The 25,897-nt window shown below is 47.3% G+C and overlaps 1 protein-coding gene across 1 annotated transcript in view; it reads right to left on the reverse strand.

Annotated features, from left to right (window-relative positions):
- The window catches only part of ABCA13 (ATP binding cassette subfamily A member 13), a 393,578-nt gene that overhangs the window by 282,570 nt on the left and 85,111 nt on the right, over window positions 1-25,897 (reverse strand). Inside the window, exons 21-28 of the mRNA XM_042248365.1 lie at window positions 24,118-24,276; window positions 23,844-23,845; window positions 23,312-23,394; window positions 22,522-22,643; window positions 10,228-10,422; window positions 7,019-7,183; window positions 5,965-6,142; window positions 2,785-2,924 (exon numbers count right to left, since the gene is read on the reverse strand). Of these exons, the coding sequence (XP_042104299.1) occupies window positions 2,785-2,924; window positions 5,965-6,142; window positions 7,019-7,183; window positions 10,228-10,422; window positions 22,522-22,643; window positions 23,312-23,394; window positions 23,844-23,845; window positions 24,118-24,276 (1,044 nt within the window). The remainder of the gene's footprint in view (window positions 1-2,784; window positions 2,925-5,964; window positions 6,143-7,018; window positions 7,184-10,227; window positions 10,423-22,521; window positions 22,644-23,311; window positions 23,395-23,843; window positions 23,846-24,117; window positions 24,277-25,897) is intronic.

The following is a 25,897-nucleotide window of genomic DNA, read 5'->3' on the forward strand; positions in this document are numbered from 1 at the left end:
CCAGCAGGCAGCTGCCTCCAGAGCCTCCTGGTCACCCAGATCCCGTGCACCTGGCCTCCTGCACACAGCACCTTTCCAGGCTCTTCTCCAACAGCAGGAGCTGCTGCTGGCCTGGCACCTCCTTGTGGACGACTCCCGGTTGCAGATGATGCCCCCAGGCCTGGCTTGGTCCAACCTCACTGAGAGTCACCGAATGTAGACCTTCTCCAGCCCCCAGTATGCAGATGCCCCTGAAACCATACCAGGAAGGCTCCTGGGCAACCTGGCCACCCAGCTGGCCAGAACCATGCTCTCCCCATGGAGGTTGGGACCCCAACCCTGGTTGGAGGCCACATCCGGTCTTGTCCCTTCCTTTGACACCCTCCTAGCCCAGCAGAGAGGCTTCGTGCTTTAAAATTCTCTTCACATCACTGACCGGCCCATCACCCTAGCACCTTGCGACAGTGGTAACACTTCCTCTTAACTCTCCCTGCTGTTTCTCTTGGTCGAACCCTGACCCACAGACCAGGAAGGAAGCCTGCGGACACTGCTCTCAGAATGACTCTCCCATCACATTATTTCTGAGTTATTTCTTCAGATGTTTGTCTTGTCTTTCCCCATTGCAGGGTGAGCCCTTCAACAAGAGGATGGTCACACTAGCTGTTACAGTGCACAATATAGCCCAGTATATAATACTATAGTGCATATAATATTGTTATCAATGATATTACGTGTAATAATATATACTATAACAATAATAAATTCATTTTTTGTTGAATTTTTAAAGTTGAATTTAAAATAAAGCTGTGATATAGAGCCATTTTCTGGGAAATTTCTAAAATACCCACAGTCCTTAAAAGCTTAATGCACTGAGATTATCTGAATAACACTGGCTTTGGCTCTAGGCCCCTCTGAAGCACGGCCCTGAAAGGATGAATGCCTGATGCCCGTGTAGATTAACGTCACTTCACTGTGAGAGCCCAGGCTTTCGGTAAATACCCTTCCAAATGGACATTCTCAAGATAAAAGCAGAAGTTATCAAGTACATTCAGAATCAGCACAGTTCAGTTGCTCAGTCGTGTCCGACTCTTTATGACCCATAAACCGCAGCACACCAGGCCTCCTTGTCCATAATCAACTCCCAGAGTTTTTCCAAACTCATCTCCATTGAGTCAGTGATGCCACCCAACCATCTCATCCTCTATCATCCCCTTCTCCTCCTGCCCTCAATCTTTCCCAGCATCAGGGTCTTTTCAGATGAGTCAACTTTTCACATCAGGTGGCCAAAGTATTAGAGTTTCAGCTTCAGCATCAGTCCTTCCAATGAACACCCAGGACTGATTTCCTTTAGGATGGACTGGTTGGATCTGCTTGCAGTCCAAGGGACTCTCAAGAGTCTTCTCCAACACCACAGTTCAAAAGCATCAGTTCTTCAGTGCTTAGCTTTCTTTATAGTCCAACTCTCACATCTATACATGACTACTGGAAAACCATAGCCTTGACTAGATGGACCTTTGTTGACAATGTCTCTGCTTTTGAATATGCTGTCTAGGTTGGTCATAACTTTCCTTCCAAGGAATAAGCGTCTTTTAATTTAATGGCTGCAATCACCACCTGCAGTGATTTTGGAGCCTAAAAACATGAAGTCAACCACTGTTTCCCCATGAGAATAAACAGTGGCAAATATAGCCCCTGAGCTGAGTCACAGGTGGGAAAGAGACTCCACACAGCAGCCGTAAGGGAAAGGCAACATGAACTGGTAAAACCTACTTGGACCCAAAACAACCCAACTGCTTGGATGACTGCACACCACCACTAACTTTTCAGCTTCTAAGTTGTGGGTAGCATCTGAAGCCTGGTAGCTCAGCACTAATAGGACTGGTGATTCCTCCCCGGGTCTGACAGGGCCCATGGCCTCCTGAAGCCCCTCAAAAGTGTCTGCAGACTCATGAGCCACCGTCAGAAAAAAAGATGAGACTGCAGGAAAACACAGCACCGTCATCTAATATGACCAATGATAAATCCTGAATTGGATGGGGCTTCCCAGGTGGCGCTAGTGGTAAAGAACCCACCTGCCAATGCAGGAGACAGAAGAGACCCGGGTTCAATCCCTGAATCAGGAAGATCCCCTGCAAGAGCATAGCACCCCACTCCAGTATTCTTGCCTGGAGAATCCCATGGATGGAGGAGACTGGCGAGCTACAGTCCATGGGGCCACAAAAAGTCAGACAGGACTGAAGCAACTCAGCATGCACGAGAAGCTAAGAAGCCTAAGAAAGGGAAAACGCGCAGAGCTGTGCAATGCCCAAACTCCTCCAGGGAAGCTCTCTACCTCTTCACCTGAGCTTGCCTGCCATTGGGCAGAGTGGGTGGGGACCAAGAAATGAAAGTGAGGGTACCAAAGGCTCGCCACCAACTTGGGAAATGGCACAACCAGACCCAGACCACAAACACAGGGTCTGACTCTCCCTTCATCACCAGATGCCCACCTATTCTCCACATCCTCCTGGGACCACCTGACCAGCCTCCTTCTTTCTGTCTAATTGTTCCCCCAGCATTAGTTACTCTAAATAACACCTCCTCCCCCAGATGTCCTGAAAGAATGATGCAGCACGTCTAAGCTCAACAACCAAGAGCACAGGCAAAAGTCAAACAAAAAAAAAAAAAATGCAAAATGAATTGTCATCAACATAAGAAAACTGTCTGTAATCTGAGCTATACAACAATCATGGCAAATATTTTAACAGCCTGCTCCCCACTGGACTGCTTGTGTGGTCTATAACACCCTCATTCAGTCACACTCACCTTCTGAATGACTTTATTAATCTCTGGAGTGTTTGGTGTATACAGTATTTTCCCATGTAATACAGGTTTTAGGAAGGACCACACCAAAGCGCCATTTGGAGACTGCAGGATTTCCTGATAAAGCTTCAAGCAAAATGGCGCTGTCACCATTAAAAAAAAAAAAAAGAAAAAGTGTTACTCATGATACAGGATGCCCAGGATAACAGGAGAATTTACTTATATAGCCATGACACCTCACTTTCAAATGAGTGGTTTATATATTTTTTTCATGATTCAATTCTGAATTGGGGCAGTAAGGTCAGAAATATTTTTTCGATCCCTGTCATTAGCAGTTCTTTTCTCAAAACTTTGTTCCCATCGATATTTTGAATGAAAAGGAAATATGATTTTCACATCTTTAAACTAAGTCATTGGTAAAGGTACCAAATAATGACAAAGACACTTGAAAACGAAAACAGTGATGTAAAAGGAATGCATCTGGTGTTTAATCTGGAAAATTTTCATTTCAACAGTCACAGTATCCAGATGAGAATTAGGCTTTTCTTATGAAACGCTACAGGCCTTTTCATAATGCTAAAGATTTAGCTTTATGAAATGCTACAGGCTTTCCTTTGCTGCATTTATGAAGAACTATTGCTACTACTGAGTACTGACTAACTATTGAACTACTGACTACTTTTGTTACATTAAAGAACCTAGCTTTCACCCAAATATCAGTTCCTCGTGATGGCACTCATACCTGCTGAGGTGCTGGTTGGTTTCAATGGAAGGTTTGCTTGACTGAACCAATAGGTACCTGATGAAGGTGGCACCTTTACCATGATAGTGATTAGTAATCAAATAGTAAAGGTTTTAAGCTAGTGATAAATGCTTCAGTATAACCCATTCTTTTACTCCCAAAGGGAACATTTAAAATGAAAATATCATCTTAGCTTTGATACCACTATCTGTAATATCCAGTGTATGAAAATTACTGTTATAATCATTTCCACTATTAGTTCCAGCTTTCTAAATTCCCCATTTGAAAATAAAAGCAAATTCCTTTTATTCAATAAACACAATAAAATTGAAAGAAATAATTTCACAAAATAAAGTACATGATTCCATAATGACTTTTTATAGCATTAAGTATAGAGGTTATTCTTCTTACTGATATTTTAACCCTGGTGGCTCAGAGGTTAAAGCATCTGCCTGCAATGCGGGAGACCTGGGTTCGAGCCGTGGGTTGGGAAGATCCCCTGGAGAAGGAAATGGCAACCCACTCCAGTATTCTTGCCTGGAGAATCCCATGGACGGAGGAGCTTGGTGGGCTACAGTCCATGGGGTCGCGAAGAGTCACAACTGAGCGACTTCACTCACTCACTCATTCACACTTTAAATTATAAGCTTAATATAGATGGTGGCAATTTTTAGGTTGGGAAACACATAAGAATATGAACATAAAGAGAAATCTGAAACCAAGAATCCTGACATCTGCCACTTGGGAGCTGTGTGAACTTGGACAAGTCACTTAACCTTCTCTATCATGTCAACTGAAAAATGAAGGTATTAGTATTTCCTATGGTTAGTGGGATAATCATTTGAAATAAACGTATGAAAGAACCCAGAAAGACTGGTCCTCAGTGTTAGCTGAATGACTGGATGGATGGATGAATGGATGGCTAGATGGATAGATGAGTGGATGGGTGGATGGATGATTGTATCAATGGATCAATGGAAGGATGAATGGATCCAGAGTTGGAAAGATGGAAGGATAAATGGATGGATAAATGGTTGAATGATTGGATTTGATGAACAAATCAATAATCCTCAAAAAACCCATATGCAAGAAACAAGAGGAAATGAGGATTAGTGTAGGAGACAACAAAATATTATCCACATTAATACCTTAATGTGTATCTACACTGCCACACTCTATGTTGTTCAACAGCCACCCAATTATCCATCAGCTGATGAACACACCAACACGCTGTCTCTAGGCAGCTCTGAGGACACTTTGCTGCTCCTCCTTTACATAGTCCAGCTCTCTCCTTCCCACCCACCCCCCCAACACCTCCATCCATCCCAGGCACAAGTATAGAAAAAGGTGTCTTGGGTACAGCAGACAGAAGTCTAAGATGGCCTCAAGGCACTCACGCCTTCTTGTGTGGACACACCCATGGTCAGGTTATCCGGGCGTGGTGCAGGGATTCTGACTTGGAGTTGATCAAAGGGGAGGTTATCTTGGCTGAACCATCAGCCAAACCCTTTAAAAGAGTCCAGAGGCCCCCCTGTCAAAGAGAGGACTGCTGTCCTTAAAGATGCAGCCATCAGGCTCCTACACCTGCAAGAAAGTGAGTTCTACCAACAACCACCTCCAACGAACACTCTCACTGCAGCCTTGCCAGTCCCGACAGAGGACCCAGCTAGTCAGCACTCAGACTGTGGCCCATACAGACCATGAGACGATGAGTGTGTGTGTCCTAAACCACTGGCTTGCTGTGCAGCGTGGAAGAGTAATTAATACACTAGACACACTAGAGCACGGTCCTCAGCAGTTAGTAGGCATCACTCCTATTACCTTATGAGGCAGGTATTAAGTTCCCATGTTAAACACAAGATGAACATGATTGAGACATGAAGTCACAGGACTGAAGACACCCAACTAGTTGGTGGGACTGAACAGTCTATACCTTTATCAGCACACTTACCCTTAGTCTGTCTTTCTAATCAAAATGCATCCACTTAAAGTAGGGCCAGGAAATCACTTTTCACTCTGCTGTTATTTGCTACTGAGCTTTATCTAGAAGGCAAGTTTGTGGGAGGCCACATACAGCTCTCCTGGCTTTCTGAGACAGCCATCCTGCAGGAACCAAAACCCAGACCTCTCACTGTCACTGGCTATTCCGGGATCCCAAAGGGCTGGGGCTTCAAGGGCACCAGAATTTAAGACCCAGTTCTGTGGCATCACAGGTGACAGAATTAGCCTGTGCTCAAGGGTGCAGGGGTCTTACAAAGCCAACTGCCAGACCAGCATTTACTGACTTCACACTAAATGAAGGATACAGGTTGGACGGTGGAACAGGAAATTCTCGGCAAGTATGTTCCCATTTCTCACACAGACTGAGTATCTTGTACAAAGCAGGGCTAATTATCAAAATGCAAATTAATCTAAACACATGTGGATTACTGTTTTCTTACTTGAATCTTCAGGAATGTTGAATTTCTCTTTGTCATCTCCTAAGAGTTCATGAACTCTAGGCAAGTTAAGAAAGGTGTCAGAGCTGCTGAAGAAAGACGTTTGGTCCTTGCAAACCATCTTCATCAAAGACTGGAAAGAACCAAAGGCTGAACTTCTGGCCTGGTTACTTTGTGAAGCCTGAGAACAAAAGAAAAATAAGGCAAACAGTGGCTCAGAGTGATTCCCTCACAGGCTCCTGAGCCTGCCGCCCCTCCTCCAAAGGAACACGGAAGACTGTCACCACGTCAAAGGTACAGTATCTGAGCTTTAGTCTTTTCTGTCCTTGATTTTGCTGGTCTATATGGTTGAAGAGACTAATGTTATACACACACATAAATTATTACTCAATAAATATCACTAACTCAGACTAACCAATAGTATGAATATGTGTCTCTACAACCAAATTTCCCAGATGCCTGAGGGTCATCAAAACAGCCCTCAGCTGATGATCAACCCAAGTACTGCCTCCAAGGCAGGTCCAAGGACACACCACCCACCCCTCCCCCTGCCCCTCCCCCTCAGCAGGCCCCCACACAACCCCCTCCCCACCATTTCATTCCAGGCAGACAGAGTCCAAGCAAAACGAACCTCAGGATACTAACCTCACTGGACTTTGTGTTTGCATTTGTGATATGCAATCTATAAGCCAATTATTTCTGTGCAAATAAATGTATTGAAGTTTTTGAAAGCAATGTATTCTCTGAGAAGCTAAAAAAAAGCCCCTGGAATCTCATTTGTGTGGATGAACAATTTTGTGATTTCTTAGGTTACAGAAAACACACGTGCGTGGATGGATGTGCCTTCCCTGGAGTCTGCTTCCTCGGATTTTGAAGGACACCCCAGGCTTTGCTCCTCATCACGATGTCATGACACAGAGCCATTAAGAGGCCCCCTCAGCCCCATGCTTGGTCATCAATGCACATTTCAGACGTTGAAAGAGAAAGAAAACCAAAGGAGCAAACACAAGGTCACAGTGGGTCCACACCTTTCTCAGGGCCAAGACCAAACACCCACCTGCTGGAAGTCGGGTGCATCCAGCAAAGCAGTGATCTTAAATTCATGCAGGAATGCAGGAAGGCGTTCCAGGACGCGGCCAGCTCTGGGAAGCAGGCGGCTGAGGCTGGACACGACGTCCAGCAGGGCGCTCAGCAGGGTGCTGGCTTCAGCAGGAAGCAGAGTCTCAAAGGAAACACAACAGGACATAACCAACCCTGGACATGGGACCTCACGAGCCTCGTGGGGTACAGTGAAGGGAGTGAAGAGTGTTATTTGATTTTATTCTCTTGAGCCTGGGAGACACCTCTGTTGTGCCCTATGAGGTCCTCTCTATCTGCCCCATTTCTGGAGCACACTCTACCGCACCAGGATTGTCAACACGTAAAGCAGGGGCAGATGTGACCTGTTGTTAAAATTCAAATCACTTTCAAAATTCTTCTTTCTAGTACTTTTCTGGTCGGAGAAGGCAACAACACCCCACTCCAGTACTCTTGCCTGGAAAATCCCATGGACGGAGGAGCCTGGTAGGCTGTGGTCCATGGGGTCGCTAGGAGTCGGACATGACTGAGCGACTTCACTTTTACTTTTCACTTTCACGTACTGGAGAAGGAAATGGCAACCCACTCCAGTGTTCTTGCCTGGAGCATCCCAGGGATGGGGGAGCCTGGTGGGCTGCCATCTCTGGGGTCACACAGAGTCGGACACGACTGAGGCGACTTAGCAGTAGCAGCAGTAGCAGTAGCAGCAGTATTTTTCTGGTGATCCAGTGGTTAAGACTCCATACTTCTACTGCACATGGGAAGGATTTGATCCCTGGTGGGGGACCTAGGATCCCACCTGCGACGTGGCCAAAAATAAACAACTGAATAAATAAAACAATCAGCGCATGTGTGCTAAGTCACTTCAGGCATGTCTTACTCTGCAATACTATAAACCAACTATAATTTAAAAGGTTAAAAAAATTTTAAAAAGATTGTCATGGGATTTCCCTGGCAGTCCAGTGGTTAAGACTTTGCCTTCCAAGGCAGGGGTTGTGGGTTCAATCCCTGGTCAGAGAGCTAAGATCCCACATGCCTCATGGCCAAAAAAAAACACAGAAAACAGAAACAATATTGCAACAAATTCAATAAATATTTTAAAGTGGTCCAGATCAAAAACAAAAAAAGTTATTTTGAAGACTGTGTTAGGAGAAAATCAAACAAACAAATAAATTAAAAATTATAAAAAATACCAGTCTCTGGATGAATGGGTAAATCAGCAAACACTGCCTCCTCCCACAGAGGTGGAGGCTGCACAGTAGGTCTCCTCCCTTTGCTCTCATCTGAATTTCCAGGTTTGCATACTCAGGCCTTGGCCCCTGACAATTCTGCACCTGCCACGTGGCTGCTGGCTCTGCCCCTGACCTGCAGGACAGAAGCCCCACTCTGTCCCTCACACACTCTCTCTGCTCAAAACAAACCGACTGTCCTCAGTTAAGGCAACAGAGACACCTTGGACAGGAGCAAAGGAGTACAGGCTTTTGTCACATTTCCACCCGCCTTTCTAACTGCAGCTGCACCTGAGAAGTTGCCCTCAGGGACACTGGCTGTTGTGCATGGCCCGATTTGGGACCCAGCACCTAAGGCCAGAGGAACACACTGGACATTAACCGCAAATGGTGTCTTGTGAAATGCACCTTAGCTTCGCTGTCAGTCGAGAGGCCCGGGGCGTAGGCTGAGCCTGCTGATGCCTGGGCTTGGTGTGGCTCCCACGTGCGTCTGCGGGGCTCTAACACCGGAGCATCACCATGGACCAACAGGCTTCCCTGGAGCCGGGCGACTAGAAGGAGCTGGTGTTACTAACAGTGGTGTCCATTTCATGGTGTCTGGGAGAGCAACTCCAACCCAGTATTCCATCCTTATGGCGCTTGTCAAAGTAATTATCTGGGCCCGAAAAGCACCAGTTTCAAATTGGTCGCTTCTGTGTGCATAAGAGAGCCGGCCTCCACCGGGCGGCATGTTTCCCAAAGTGCACGTGGCACGGTGGAGAGACCTGCTGAGCACAGGACCCACCCGCCTGCACATGAGCTGGAGGCCTGGACACTCCTCGATGGGGGTGGCCTCACCAGTCATGGAGACTCAGGACATGTTCATTCTGCTTGGGGCTTGAAATGAAGATTCTGAAATGTTCAGAATTAATTCTCATCCTGAGAGTTATTTTTGTTCTGTGTGTGTGTGTGTGTGTGTGTGTGTGTGTGTGTGTGATCCAACATCCACCCACTGGATTCTTAGAGTTACTGAAAAGAGGGAGGCCACGAAGGAAACAGGACTGGACTGGCAAATCCCAAAACTGTCCTTTGGGATGCAGAGCTCCTAAAGCCACCACGCTAACTCCGATCGGCCCAGATGTCGGCTGATCTCCCTGGGGAGAAACTTGGAGCAAGACCAGAGGTCAAGGGTGAAGGGTCTGGAGACATAAACAGAGTGGAGGCTGGAAGATGAGCAAGTTCTAGACAAGGCAGGACCAAGAGTGCAAGATCGAGGCCATGAGCCATGTGCGTGCGATCCCTTGGGCATAACTCCTGTGTGCAGAGGGGGACTGGGCTCCCCAGGCAGCTATCCCCACAGTCAACTTCAGCTCCTTCTCATTCACACTATAACCCTCGGTTTCTCCCATCTCCCACCCCTCACCTGCTGGGCGTGGGCATGTGGTTGGGGGCAGGGGGTGTAGGTAACAAGCTGGTTCACACAGGAAGGGGCTGCCCGATGCCCCCACCATCTGCACACCTTCTCCTGGACAGGCCCCAGCACGTCCCTTCATGGGACACAGTCCGTGTGCCCCATGATGTAACAGGGGGCAGAGGAGGTCACGGCCAAGGTAGCAGAGTGGCTCTGACTCAGAGGGGCCACTGGGGGTGGTGGGCAGCAGAACCCAGCCTCCCCAAGAAAGTCAGACCAGTGCTCATCAAAGAGGAGGAAGCGGGTGCTAAGCTAGGGTGGCGACTCTGCTCACTGGTCCCTCCCCAGTGAGCACACTGCCTGCCACCAATGCTGCAGCGAATGTCCTGCGCCAATGCCCCAGAAAATCTCCTGAGCAGCCCTTGACTCCGCGCCCCTGCCCAGAGGTGGTGCCCAGGAGGCTCGGGGACAGGCCGAGGCTGTAAAGTCCACACCGGCCTTGCTGGCCTGATGCATCCACACTGGCCCCTCGCGCTGCCCGAGCCAGGCCAGCACCCGTCTTCCCCTTACTTTGTAAATGAAGTTCCGCAGGTCCAGGTTTCGAGCCAACACCACAATCATGGAAAACACCTGGGCCCTGGGCAGGCCACACAGCTCCCTCGCTGCAGACTCGGACTTTCCATCTTCAGGGAACTGGAGCAGGAGCTGAAGAACGTCCCTGCTGCAACTTCCAGACAAAGCCACTGTCAGGGCGCTGGACAGCACCTGTGTCGAAGCATGAAGGTTGGACGTGACTATGCCTGAGATGTGGAGTCCCCGGACTCAGAACGCCCCCAGTGATGAGACCTTGGAAAGCCCATTCTCCCAAGATGCTGAGGCTTTACCTGCATTTTCATGGATTCCCAAACTCTGTGCTATTTCAAACATTTTGAATGGAAAGGTTTCTAAAATGCACACAGAATCCCCTGAATCTGTAAGCAACAGAGTGATGACTTGGGACCTTCAGGCCCCCAGCTGCCTCCCGCCCTCCACCCAGGAAGCTCTCAGAAGTCATGTCTGTGTCTCTCCCTCTGACAGTGAGTCTTAGCCTCTGCTCTCACGTTATCCGGTTTTTGTTTTTTTTTTTTTTCCCAGTGTTATCAGTGTGAACTATTTTTTCTCCTCCACCTCCAACTGAAAACCAGATTTCCAAGGCAGTTATCATTTTTGAAAAGAAAAAGAAAACAGTGTGAAAAGCAGGGCCCGAGGACAGCTGTGCTGATCTTGGGCATACCGCTGTTCCCTCTGTGAGAGGGCCGGGGCTGCATCTCCGCCTGGGAATGAATTCCTGTTAATGGTCTTCCGGTTAATATGACAATTATAAAGCAGAATTTAAAACAAGCAGCAGACTTCCTGTTGTGTTCATACTCTGATGGCTGCGATTACTGCAATAAGAGCTACTGTTCCCTTATTAGGAGCCTTGTGAACATGGAGAACTCATCAGTTGCTTTCATGTGATGCCATAAAGAGCCCTAAGAATCATTAAGAAGTAGAATGATAGATTAATGGGGGTTCTCTAGAGAAACAGAAACTATGCATCTTCCAGGAGATTTTTTTTAAGGAATTGGCTCACTCAGTTGGAGGGGCTTGGCAAGACCATGCTCTGCAGGGTCGGCTGGCATCAGGGAAGCCCAGGGCCAAGCTAGTGTGACAGATTAGCCCCAGGAGCCATCTGGAGGCAGAATCCCCCTTCCCCGGGAAGCCTCTGTCTTTTTACTTAGTTCTTCAAATGATTGGATGAGGCCCACCCACAGTACAAAGAGCAATCTGCTCAAGACTGGACTGCAAGGAGATCAAACCAGTCAGTCCTTATGGAAATCAATTCTGAATACCCACTGGAAAGACGGATGCTGAAGCTGACGCTCCAACATGCTGGCCACCTGATGCAAAGAGCTGACTCAATGGAAAAGACCCTGATGCTGGGAAAGATTGAGGGCAGGAGGAGAAGGGGGCAACAGAGGATGAGATGGTTGGATGGTGTCACTGATTCAGCGGACATGAGTTTTGGCAACCTCGGGGAGATGGTGAGGGACAGGGAAGCCTGGTGTGCTGCAGCCGATGAGGTTGCAAAGAGTCAGACACAACTGAGCAACTGAACAACAACCACCATTTGCACAAAGTCTACAGATTTCAATGTTAATCTCATCTAAAAAATAATCTCACAGGACACTTAGATTGCTATTTGGCCAAATATCTGGGTACTGTGGCCTAGCCCTATACACATATAAAACGAACCATCACAAACGGAGGGAGAATTTAATATGCTAATGGACATTTTGAATCTTTGAGAAAGATGTTGTTTACATACCTAATTAACCAAAAGCTCTTTTTCCATAGGGGACTTATGAGGCACAGACGTACCTTGGGAAAGATTTCCTTGTTCCACTGTTTCCATCGTGGTCTCTAAGGGAAGGTGCATGCCTCTGGTTGAAAGAGGGTTTCAAAGAGGGGTTGAGGGGTAATGTATATCCCCCCTTCTCTTTGATTAGGGAAGCCCCTCTTTGGCCAGTTCTGTAGAACAGACTTCCATGGAAGTTCTCCTTGAGTCAGGACCACTGCCCCAGGTCTCATGTGGGCACCAACCAGAACCAGCTGGTGAGGGTCCCTCGGGACCATCTCAGCCCCAAGCGTGGTCCCCAAGAAGGATCATAGTCCACGCATCTCTTAGAGTTTACCCCTAAAGGCAACATTTGTCTTAAAACCTGTATACATGTCTCTCAACCAATGGGGAGGTCCCAGGAGCAGCCTTCAAGCTGAAACCTCACAGCCACACCACACACAGGAACAGCGCCTTGCACCGTGTTTGCTTCCATGCCTGCCCTTCCATGCCTCCCTACTTCATTCTTTATCTTTGTTTTTAATTTTACTGTAACCACTTTCCCTGCTCAAAAAGCACCTGAAACCAGCAGGGAGTAAGAGAAACGGAGAAAATACTCAGTTTTGTTGGACTCAAAATATCATGGGTGAATCCGTTTTAGAGTCAGTCATCTTTCAGCTCAGACTGGTCCAGGCAGTTTAATTAAACATGCGGATGCCAAGTTGCCAGCACATTTCCTACATGTCCACATCTGCTTGGAAAACTTAAAGGAGCCAGGGGTCCAGGGCAGACAGCTCCCCACCAAGCACACACACATACATTTGATGAGACATTCATTTGCGTTCACAGACTCCCTATAAAAGCAGAAGTGATCGCCAGGAGAGATATTTGCATTTTCAGCAGGAGCTTGTTTCCTGGGATCTGCCAAAACGCTAACTGTGCTCAGAGCAGCAGTTCAGAGGTGGTTTGCACAGCTGGTAATTTCAGACTCAGAGGCGCACAGAAACATTGGGAGGAATCACTGTTCTCAGCCTAACTGTGACTAGAAGCACCGACAGTGATGGGGAAGGATGGGAAACATCACAGGAGGTGACTGGGCCACCTCCGCTCTTGTCAAAGCAAAGAAGTAGGACTGGATAGTAGGCACCAGCTTCTACAGGACAGGGAGGAGCTGGGGCCTGGCTCCCAGGGTCCCATCAGGCTCAGATCTGCCCGCACAATGAAGAGGCCTGGATAGGGTGCGATGAGAGGGCAGGAGATGGCTCCTAGACCGTCTGGAAGGGCTGCAGCCACACACAGTGGGAAGACCATGGGGAGGACTCAGGAAGGATCCAGAATAAGGCAACTCCAACTCCTCCTGTGTGACCTCCCAGAGGTCAACAGTTAGCCTGAGTTTATCCATCTGAGCAAAAGAGACGATAACAAGACCCGAAAGTGCTCCAAATGGAGAACCAAACGAGACCATTATAAATGACACACAGCTCAGTGACATCCATTATAGCTGACAGGAGGCTAACAGCAAAAACAGAGCTTGACTTACTGGAATGTGAAGAAAGATGTGTAAGAATTAGATGGGTTTATTGATTGAAAAGTATTGAAGTTAAGAATAAGAGTTAAATTAATGAATTCCTTCTTTGATCCATATAGCATCAAGCCTCCTGTCCTGTCCTGAAGTGGCAGTAAGGGGGAGGGCCTGCCCCCAAGACAGTAACCCACCAGCTGCAGGCCTGGTGGGAAACTCCACTCCCCGCCAGGACCCCAACCCCAGCCCATCCCCAGGGTCCCCTCCTCCCAGGGCTTCAGACAGTGTAGCGTTCTATTACCAAGAGTGTTTTAGAAGTCAAGAAGAAAGTTAAAATCACCTTAGCTTTATCTCTTAAAGTAAACTTTAGAAATGACTGGCAGAAAATGTCAGTCCTGGTGTGAATTCTGATCCTGGGTTAGCCACGAGCCCTTTAAGAATATGGCAATTGCTAAAACCATGCCAGATCAATACAAAGTCATTTTCTTTTGAAGGCAGAGTTATTAGACTAATATGTTACCAGGGCACTAACGGTAAAGAACCCTCCTGCCCAATGCAAGAGACACAGGAGATGCAGGTTTTATCTCTGGGTCAGGAAGATCCCCTGGAGGAGCACATGGCAACCCACTCCAGTATTCTTGCCTGGAGAATTCCATGGACAAAGGAGCCTTGTAGGCTGCAGTCCATGGGGTTGCAAAGAGTCGGTCATGACTGCAGTGGCTTAGCACACACGCAAGTTACCAGTTGTGCTACAGCTGCTCTAAAAGCCCATACTATTAAACAGGTGCGGGCTGGCGACTGCTCAGGTCACAAGCCTCTTTCTACGTTGATAACACGAATGAGATACAGACGGTGTGCTTTTCTCCTTTGCGACTGGCCAAGATGAGAGACAAATGACACTCTGCAAAGCAGATCAGGACTGAAAACACCTTGATGGTTAGAATAATTGGCCAGAACCAGTAAGAAATACTTTCTGCAGAAATTAATGCAATCAATCTTAACACTTAGGCTTACAAATATTTACCTAAGTGTGAGTGATGAAAGAGAGGCCCCATTAGAGGGGCCCATTCAATGTTTTTGTTTCTTTACTGGCAGTGAAGGTCTGAAGTTCCCCAAGTTAAAAGGACCTATGCAAGCTCCGGTCTGAAGCCATGCAGGTGGGGTTACCTGCAGGCACAGCCAGCACCAGCTCCCTCAGGTAAGATGCTGCCTGGTTGGCAGTGCCTTTTTTCTTTAATATATTTATTACTGATGCATTTGAACGCACTGAGTCTTAGTTGCGGCACTCAAGATCTTTGATCTTCACTGTGGCATGCAGGATCTCCAGTCGTAGCACCTGGGATCTAGTTCCCTGACCAGGGATGAAACTCAGGCCTCCTGCATTGGGAGCGCAGAGGCTCAGCCACTGGACTGCCAGGGAAGTCCCTTAAAGGGCACACCTGGCCACAGTCCTCTGTGTGGGCCAGAAACTCTTAACTGCACTCACAAAGTAATTATTTCTTTCTCTCTCAGGGAAGAGAAAAGCCAGAATGAACCAGCTGTTTACCGGGGTCTGCTCTGAAGCAAGTTACACCGAGAACTATCCATTGCAGCTTTCCAGAAGACAAGCCTTGTGCGCTGTAACAAATGGGATGTGTGGAGCTGGCTGAATCCTGACCAGGCATCTCTCAGCTAACAGAGCACCAGTCGCTCCTGACACTCAGTGACGGCCTCGAGTGAGAGAGAGAAACTGCGCCAGGCCCACCAAATGCACACATTTCTGCCCAAGGGATGTAAATAAGACAAGGTTTCAGAGTCCCTCCTCCTTTTAGAAGCCTCCCAGGAGAGATCAGAGCTCGGGGCAGCCCTTCCCTTCCTCCCTCCATAAGCACCTGAGTGCTGGAGGGAGGGAAGGGACAAAGCTGCTGAGGATGCTAGAACCCAGTCTTCCCCAGCTGAGAGCATCCAGGGAGAAGAAGGGCCTCTAGCTGCTCTCTCAGTCTATTTGGTCCTAAACTCTTAGACCTTGCTGTGACATTTAAAAGAATAAAAACGTGGCCTGGAACACACAGGGAGGAAGTCACTGCTGACCTGAGCCAAGAACACCACATCCCAGCGTAGGAAGCTTGGCTGGTCTTGGGCGGGGGGGGGGGGGGGGGGGGGGGGGCGGGCAGGATTCAGTCCTAGGAGGTGGACTCCAGGACCCAGGAATCTATGATTCGGGTTTAACCTGGAGATACAGGCGTTCATGGACAGAGCATGGGGAGAGAGGGCCTTCCCAGGTACCCGTGTCCCCACCGGTCGGCCCGGCTCCGTCCCTTTCTGCCTCCTGGGGAGCGCTGACCTGAGTTGAGTCAGCCAACCCGTGGCTCTCCCGTGACTTCTCACAGTGGGGTTTCTCCTCATTTCCATCCGAGCCCTCAGCCCCATCCTCAGGGCAGCTTCTCACGCCACCGAGCCACTGCATGGCTCACACTGAAACGCCACCTCACACACACTTCTGGAACTCTGCTGCACAAACACGTCTGTTTATCTCGCAAGCCAGCCCACAGACACCTGCTGTCTTCAGGGAACTGCAGACTCCACATTCTGGAAGCTCTGAGACCTCTGAGGTAGGTGACGAACTCAACACTGTCTGAGGGTAAGGCGAAGCGAAGCGAAGCTAGAACCAGTCTTCCAGACTTCCAGAGTGTCTGAAGTTGCTCCGACTCTCTGAGACCCCGTGGACTGTAGCTTACCAGGCTCCTCAATCCACGGAATTCTCCAGGCAAGAATACTGGAGTGGGTTGCCATTTCCTCCTCCAGGGGATCTTCCCGACCCAGGGAAAGGCAGAGAAATTCAAAGAGAGAAATGCCGGAAAGTTACTACTGATAATATGTATTAAGAGATGCTAGAACATCTAACAACCTAGAAGAATCTAGGGCCCAAGTGTCACCTAACCCAACATGAATTTAGTACCTCAGATTTGTAGGCACACATGAGTTCGTGTATCCACTTTGGTAGCACAGCAAATATTACTAATTTACATTACTAATTTGAATCCCAAGAATGCAAGCTTTTTAAACTCCCCTGCCGATAGCCTCACCATCCAGCCACTCGGGTGGCCATCCGCAGTGATTCACATGGTCAGAAGGACACGCACAGAGAAAGCACTGCACAGCCACCTCAACCGCAAAGGCGCCTTAGACCTCAGCCCTCGCAGGGCCCAGCCCTCCCGCGGCAGAGCGGCAGCGACACCTGGCGGCCGCTTGCTAATTAGGCCGCAACCTCTGCTGTGCTTCGTCGCTTCAGTTGCAGACTTTAGCCCACCAGGCTCCTCTGTCCATGGGATTTCCCAAGCAAGAACACTGGAGAGGGTTGCCGTGCCCTCCTCCAGGGGATCGTCCCGATGCAGGGATTGAACCTGGGGCTCTTATGTGTCCTCCCCTGGTAGGCAGGTTCTTTACCACGAGTGCCCCTTTGTAACTCTGAATCTAAAAGGGCCCTGACCCTCCTTGTACAGCCCCGCTGGTCGGCTACTTAAATTAATCCACTGCTCTGGTCCTGTGGCAAGCTGTTGTGAGTAAAGGTTTCAAGGCAGATCTGAATCGCTGCGTACAACTGAGGCAGTGTAGGAGGTAGTGTCCCACCCCAGCCGGACCCCCACACCCCCTGCACGCGTGGAGGCCAATAAGCTACCTTCAGCATTCTCCTTGAAGAAAGAGGAGTGTAACTCGCCACAGACAAGTTCAGACTGTAACTGTAAATTGAGGATTCCTAGCTTCCAATTCATTTCTTTCTTAATGCAGATTAATTCTTCATTAACTGACCTACTTGTCAAGGCTCACATTTAGATAACAAGACTCAACATGAAAATGAATGCTCATTGAGGTCCAGCTGATTGTCAGTAGAAATGGTCACTCTAGAACCATCTTCATGGCGATGGCTTCTGGCAGTTTGTGTGTATGTGACACTCACTCATGATGGACTCTGCGACCCTATGAACTATAGCCCGCCAGGCTCCTTTGTCCGTGAAATTCTCCAGGCAAAAATACTGGAGTGAGTTGTCCATTTCCTTCTCCAGGGGTTCTTCCTGACCCAGGGATCAAACCTGGGTCTCCCATACTGCAGGCAGATTCTTTACCAACAGGGAAGTAAACCCCCATGCGACAAGCCAAAAGGTGATCTCAGCAAAGCACTTGTGGAAGGCCCAGATGACATTCACCTGCTCTGCCCTGCATGGGCAAACCCAGCCTGTGTCCCCATCTCCTTCCTCCTGGGGCCTCCTCAGTGCTCCTCCCCCACCAGGCGCTGGCCTGCCCGCTGCTGTCACACTGCTCCAACATGCCGTCAGGTAAGACAGCATTCCCTACTGAAAGGAAATCAGTTTGGGAATCAGGAACAAACATCACCACCAATTTTACCCTTTCTAACTCTGGTAAAGTCCAGACAACAATTATAAAGAACAACAGTGCATAGGAACCTGGAATGTTAGTGAGAGAGTCAATTCCTAGGCAGATTGATAAGAAGTTCAGGGTCCCCAAAGAGGAGAAAGGGATCTGGGGCTCTTGAAGTGGAGACTGGGGGTCTGGAATTCTCAAGGAGGAGAAAAGGACAAACTTTTTTTCCCTCTGCATTCCTTAGTCTCAATTACACAACTCAGTTTAAACTCTATACCAGGGATTGTTGGAGAAGGAAATGGCACCCCACTCCAGTACTCTTGCCTGGAAAATCCCATGGGCAGAGGAGCCTGGTAGGCTGTGGTCCATGCGGTCGCTAACAGTTGGACACAACTGAGCAACTTCACTTTCACTTTTCACTTTCATGCATTGGAGAAGGAAATGGCAGCCCACTCCAGTGTACTTGCCTGGAGAATCCCAGGGACGGGGAAGCCTGGTGGGCTGCTGTCTATGGGGTCGCTAAAAGTCGAACACGACTGAGCGACTTCTCTTTCACGCATTGGAGAAGGAAATGGCAACCCGCTCCAGTGTTCTTGCCTGGAGAATCCCAGGGATGGGGGAGCCTGGTGGGCTGCCGTCTATGGGGTCGCACAGAGTCGGACATGACTGAAGCAACTTAGCAGCAGCAGCAAGGATTATATAACAACAATGTATCCGGCTGGAGGGCAGTTTCTCCTTCCTGAAAACCTGACTAATCCTGATATCTTAGAATGTATATTATGGCAGTAGATCCGGAGTATCTTCTACTGTTAAATTCCAATCCTGGTATCCTAAACTGTAAATTGTGAAAGTAGGTCTGGTAAAATTTTCACAAACTTGAGACATTCTTTTGATTCACTATAATAACTAACTAAAAGGTATAAAATATATAACTCCATTGCTAACACTAGCAAGGGGGTACTCGTTCTTCCCCCTTCTAATATCTGTGTCAGAAGCTTTCTCTATCCCTTTTATACTTTAATAAAACTCTATTGCCCAAAAGCTCTGAGCGATCAAGCCTCAACTCTGGCCCGGACTGAGCTCTTCTCTTGTGGAGGCCAAGAATCCCTGTGTCTTTTCGTGGGTCAGCAACAACCACTCATTAGGTCCATCAATCAAGGTAAATTGGAAGTGGTCAAGCAGGAGATAGCAAGAGTGAACATTGACATTTTAGGAATGTCAGCGAACTAAAATGGACTGGAAATGGTGAATTTAACTCAGATGACCATTATATCTACTACTGTGGGCAATAATCCCTTAGAAGAAATGGAGTAGCCATCATAGTCAACAAAAGAGTCTGAAATGCAGTACTTGGATACAATCTCAAAAATGACAGAATGATCTCTGTTCATTTCCAAGGCAAACCATTCAATATCATGGTAATCCAAGCCTATGCCCCAACTAGTAATGCTGAAGAAGCTGAACAGCTCTATGAAGACCTACAGGATTATCTAGAACTAACACCCAAAATGGATGTCCTTTTCATCATAGGGGATGAGAATGCAAAAGTAGGAAGTCAAGAGATACCTGGAGTAACAGTCAAATTTGGCCTTGGAGTAAAAAATGAAGCTGGGCAAAGGCTAACAGAGTTTTGCCAAGAGAATGCACTGGTCATAGCAAACACCATCTTCCAACAACATAAGACACGACTCTACACGTGGACATTCACCAGATGGTCAGTATCGAAGTCAGATTGATTATATTCTCTGCAGCCAAAGATAGAGAAACTCTATACAGTCAGCAAAAACGAGACCAGGAGCTGACTGTGGCTCCTTATTGCCAAATTCAGACTAAAATTGAAGAAAGTAGGGAAAACCACTAGACCATTCAGGTATGACGTAAATCAAATCCCTTATGATTATACAGTGGAAGTGAGAAATATATTCAAGGGATTATATCTGATAGACAGAGTGCCTGAAGAACTACGGACAGAGGTTCGTGACATTGTGCAGGAGACAGGGATCAAGATCATCCCCAAGAAAAAGAAATGCAAAAAGGCAAAATGGTTATCTGAGGAGGCCTTACAAGTAGCTGAGAAAAGAAGAGAAGCTAAAGGTAAAGGAGAAAAGGAAAGATATACCCATCTGAATGCAGAGTTCCAAAGAATAACAAGGAGAAATAAGAAAGCCTTCCTCAGTGATCAATGCAAAGAATAGAGGAAAACAATAGAATGGGGAAGACTAGAGATCTCATCAAGAAAATTAGAGATACCAAGGGAACATTTCATGCAAAGATGGGCTCGATAAAGGACAGAAATGGTATGGACCTAACAGAAGCAGAAGATATTAAGAAGAGGTGGCAAGAATACACAGAAGAACTGTACAAAAAGGATCTTCATGACCCAGATATTCACAATGGTGTGATCACTCATTTAGAGCCAGACATCCTGGAATGTGAAGTCAAGTGTGTCTTAGAAAGCATCACTACAAACAAAGTTAGTGGAGGTGAAGGAATTCCAGTTGAGCTATTTCAAAGCCTGAAAGATGATGCTGTGAAAGTGCTGCACTCAACATGCCAGCAAATTTGAAAACTCAGCAGTGGCTGCAAGACTGGTAAAGGTCAGTCTTCATTCCAATCCCAAAGAAAGGCAATGCCAAAGAATGTTCAAACAACCACACAATTGCACTCATCTCACACGCTAGCAAAGTAAGGCTCAAAATTCTCCAAGCCAGGCTTCAAAGTACGTGAACCGTGATCTTCCAGATGTTCAAGCTGGATTTTGAAAAGGCAGAGGAACCAGGGATCAAATTGCCAACATCCGTTGGGTCATCAGAAAAGCAAGAGAGTTCCAGAAAAACATCTACTTCTGCTTTATCAACTATGCCAAAGCCTTTGACTGTGTGGATCACAACAAACTGTGGAAAATTTTTAAAGGGATGCGAATACCAGACGACCTGACCTGCCTCCTGAGGAATCTGTATGCAGGACAAGAAGCATCAGTTAGAACCGGACATGGAACAACAAACTGGTTCCAAATCGGGAAAGGAGTACGTCAAGGCTGTATATTGTCATCCCACTTATTTAACTTATATGAAGAGTACATCATACAAAATGCTGGGCTGGATGAAGCACAACCTGGAATCAAGACTGCCGGCAGAAATATCAATAACCTCAGATATACAGATGACACCACCCTTATGGCAGAAAGAACTAAAGAGCCTCTTGATAAAAGAGGAGAGTGAAGAAGTTGACTTAAAACTCAACATTGAGAAAACTAAGATCATGGCATCCGGTCCCATCATTTCATGGCAAACAAATGGGGAAACAATGGAAACAGTGACAGACTTGATTTTGGGGGGCTCCAAAATCAGAACAAATGGTGACTGCAGCCATGAAATTAAAAGATGCTTGCTCCTTGGAAGAAAAGCTATGACCACCCTAGACAGCATATTAAAAAGCAGAGATGTTACTTTGCGAACAAAGCTCCATCTAGTCAAAGCTATGGTTTTCCCAGTAGTCATGTATGGATGTGAGAGCTGGACCCTAAAGAAAGCTGAGTGCCAAAGAACCGATGCTTTTGAACTGTGGTGTTGGAAAGACTCTTGAGAGTCCATTGGACTGCAAGGAGATCCAACCAGTTCATCCTAAAGAAAATCAGTTCTGAATATTCACTGGAAGGACTGATGTTGAAGCTGAAACTCCAATCCTTTGCTCAATACTTTATGTGAAGAATGGACTCATTGGAAAAGATCCTGATGCTGGGAAAGATTGAAGCCAGGAGAAGGGGACAACAGAGGATGAGATGGTTGCATGGCATCACCGACTTGATGATGAGTTTGAGCAAGCTCCAGGAGTTGGTGATGGGACAGGGAAGCCTGGCGTGCTGCAATCCATGGGGTTGCAAAGAGTCGGACACAACCGAGTGACTGAAGTGAACAGAACTCTGGTAAAGACACTATTACGAATCTGAAGACTCCAAGGTCTTGGCAGCGGATCACGATGCCCTTGGGTTGCCAGCATGTTCTGTGATCTCCTTTCTGGCTCCATTTACATGGTTCAGGGGCTTCCCTGGTGGCTTAGATGGTAGAGATCTGCCTGTAATGCGGGAGACTCAAGTTGGATCCCTGGGTCAGGAAGATCCCCTGGAGAAGGGAACAGCTACCTACTCCAGTATTCTTGGCTAAATTTCATGAACAGAGGAGGCTGACAGGCTACAGTCCAGGGGATCACAAAGAGTCAGACATACCTGCTGCTGCTGCTGCTGCTGCTGCTGCTGCTAAGTCGCTTCAGTCCTGTCCAACTCTGTGCGACCCCATAGACAGCAGCCCACCAGGCTTCCCCGTCCCTGGGATTCTCCAGGCAAGAACACTGGAGTGGGTTGCCATTTCCTTCTCCAATGCATGAAAGTGAAGTCGCTCAGTCGTATCTGACTCTTAGCGACCCCGTGGACTGCAGCCTATCAGGCTCCTCCATCCATAGGATTTTCCAGGCAAGAGTACTGGAGTGGGGTGCCATTGCCTTCTCCGAGACACACCTGAGCAATTAACAAATACACACACATGGTTCACAGGGGACCCCCAGCCATGGGGTAGAGATAGGACCACAGGAGGTCAGCAGCTCCAGCCATGAACAGAAGCAGCAACCCTACCTTTGAGTGGGAGATGTTTGCTTCTAAAATACTGTTGATGGTTCCATCTGAGATGTGCAGAGAAGATCGGAGCTCTTCAGTTAACTTGCTGATATTCTGCATCAAATCTTTTACTTTTACATCTGAAAGACAATCAGAAGGAAAGAAATCTTATAATAATAAATATTTGGGCTACTCTTGACTGAAGCAGTGAAGACAAGATCTGACATGAAAACCTGGCAAGGACTGTTCTTCCACTACCTCCAGCCCATAACAAGCACCAAATAAAGTCATACCTTACTCTTCCATGGGGGAGCTGCGATCATTTATATCAGAAGTAAAACAAAACCCCAGATGATGTGGCAATTCTGATCAGTTTCTTCCTCTAAAACCTGTGCATTTTAAATTTTACTCTAGAAAGAGGTGTCCCCCTCCAAGGGAACAGTGACCAAGGAAACTCACTTCTCCCCACATCTATTCATCTCACTTCTCCTAACAAGAGATGTGCCAGAATTTTTCAGACCTGACATGGTGATGCAAAGCGGCTTCAGGATCTATAAGACAGGGAGACAGGGCCAGGGAGACCCCTGGACTACAGAAGCTTCTCTCATCCTTTCTTCATGTTGGTACCCAGGATTCTAGGACTTTCTTCTCAGCCCCAAATACATCAGAGCAGCCAGGCTCTAAATTGCTATTTACCACATATAGATTGCATAACTCACCCTTTACATGTTTTATTTTAATGATATATTTGTGTGAGAAACTAAATTTAATTTTTAATCAAGCACACTTGGAGGAACTACATACTCACCCTCAGCTACTGTGAAATTGCTAAGAAAAGTCATTACAGGATTCTCAGACAACAATAAAGTCTTCTCCAGGCTTTGGGCCAACCTAAAATGGCAGAAAATTAAAGCTAATTTAGGCGAGATAAAACGCCAGGAACAATGTTGGTTGAATACACTGCCTCAGTTCCCAGGAAATGAGGTAGACAACAAGATGGCGTTTCCCTAAAATTTCTCAGATAATTGGACACACGATGTGTCTGTGTGTGAACACCCATTAATATCATGACACCCCTGCCAGGCAGGAGGAGGCAGGGGAGTAAGATGCATAACAAACGGCTTCTCATAAATGCAGAAAAAACAGTTAGGATAGACCATGGAATGTACAAGAAATGAGGATACCAAACAGTCAGAGGAACACCATTTCTTCCAGGAATAAGTCATTTTCAGAAACAAGTCCCCAACTTCCTCTTCTGAGGGTTAACACTTTGAGAGCACTGAGCAAAATTAATCCAGTATGACGGTGCTTTGGAAAACCGCTGACTGACCCTACAGAACATCTTTGCTATCATATTGTAACCTTGAATCTTGACATTTTGATTCAATTTCTTGATCCCCAAAAAAGCCAGCCTCAGCACTAATGCTGCTCCTACCACTTACAATTTCAAAAGTTAAAGTCATGGGAAACTTTGGTGTGGGTGAGAAAATACATGTGTTAATGTGTACATTAATGGTGTGTGTTACACATTATTGCCTGAGAGCCATAATTTACTAATGCGCGACATCGCCCTTATGAAGAGAGAGACTGAGGCGGCGTGGGCCCCGCCAGGGCATACGTGTGTGGCTTGGAGGCCAGCCCAGGGTGGCATTCACAGTCCTGCTCGCTGGCATCTTCCAAACTGCTTCTGAAGCTTTCCAAGGCTCTGGAGAGATTCCCGCGAAGGCCTTCACAGCTTAGCTGATAGGGAGAGGTCCATATCTTTTCCAGTTCCTAGAAAACACAGAAGTGATACAGTTGGAGACTGTTGGCATGAGCTCAACCAGACACGCAGGCATCCTCACCGAGCATCACATGGACCATCAGTCTACTGTCTACACAGCTGTCAGTCCACCGTCCTCACTCTAAGGAAACAGGGCAGAGGAGACGGAGAATGTCTGATCCTGCCCAACTGCCTGGCTGCACACTGCAAGGCCTTGGAAGGAGCCCTTGGCCGGGAACCAGGAGGCCCTTGCTCTGTTATTTACCCAGCGGACACAAGGGCATGGCGAGGACCAGCACTGCCCAGCCTCCTGGCCTGAAAACAGACACTTTTCAAGGAAGGTGCCAGGCCACTCTTTGGCAGGGGAAGCGGGTGCTTGGAGAAGCCCCATTGAAGAATCCCTGGTCTAGGCCCTGACTCTTAAGACTCCATGGACACATTATCAGCATCTTTTACAAGCATAAACAGCTGTATAAAAGACCGATCATTTTATAAAATATATAATACCTATAAATTGAGAAGAATGTAAAATACCTGTAATTCATAAAACTAACTGGCAAATATAACTTAAAATATAAAATGACCCCAAAAACAGGAGATCACGTGTGTTTATATGTTCAGGCACACATATAAACCTATACACACTTCCCTGGACTCGGCAGTTCCGCTGTATATCATTTTTCTTCCAGACTTAACACTTCTAATTTTGTATCGGGGTATAGCCAATTAACAATGCTATGGTAGTTTCAGGCGACCAGCAAAGGGACTCATCCATATACATGTATCCATTCTCCCCAAGCTCCCCTCCCGTCCAGGCTGCCACCTATCACTGGGCAGAATAACCTGTACTATACAGTAGGTCCTTGTTGGTTATCCATTTTAAATATGGTTCTGCTGTGTATCATTTATTTCACATCATCAGAATTGATCTATTTCATCACCCCGTTCTTCCTGATGCTGCAAGCACAGTCCCAGGTTGCGGTGATTTGGGGAAGGCATCTCATGTAACTCATGCGTGCCCAGTCACGTGTGACTCTCTGTGACCCCGTGGGCTATAGTCCACCAGGTTCCTTTGTCCACGGGATTCTCCAGGCAACAACACTGGAGTGGGTTGCCATTTCCTTCTCTAGGCACTCTTCCTGACCCAGGGATTGAACCCTAGTTTCCTGCACCGGCCAGCGGATTCTTTACCACTGGCCACCAGGGAAGCCCTATCTCATGTAAGCCAACACATACTAATTTTTTTTTCCCTTCAGCTAAGACAGCAAAAGAGATGAGTTACTGCACACGTTACATTCAGCCACAACTGAGAAGAGAACGAGTCCAGGGCAAAGGACCAAAAGGGACTGCTTTGATACAAGCAAGATGAGTCTCTCAAAGGTGGTTGAGGAGATCAGAACGGCCGTGGAAACCATTCAAAGTTCCAGATCCATTGAGACGAGTTCTGGGTAGTAGACATGCAGTCCAGCAATTTGTCCCAGCGTCCCTGGCCTCTGGCTTCCCTTGTTTCTGCCTCTGTGGCTGCCATGGGTGTACAAGTCCGCTTGGACCTCTGCCTCATCTTTTTTCTTTTGCATTTCAGCCTGCACAATGGCTTCTCCCTCCACTTCACTCTCATGGCACAGAGGTTTC

Source organism: Ovis aries, chromosome 4, assembly GCF_016772045.2.
Source record: "Ovis aries strain OAR_USU_Benz2616 breed Rambouillet chromosome 4, ARS-UI_Ramb_v3.0, whole genome shotgun sequence".
NCBI lineage: Eukaryota > Metazoa > Chordata > Mammalia > Artiodactyla > Bovidae > Ovis > Ovis aries.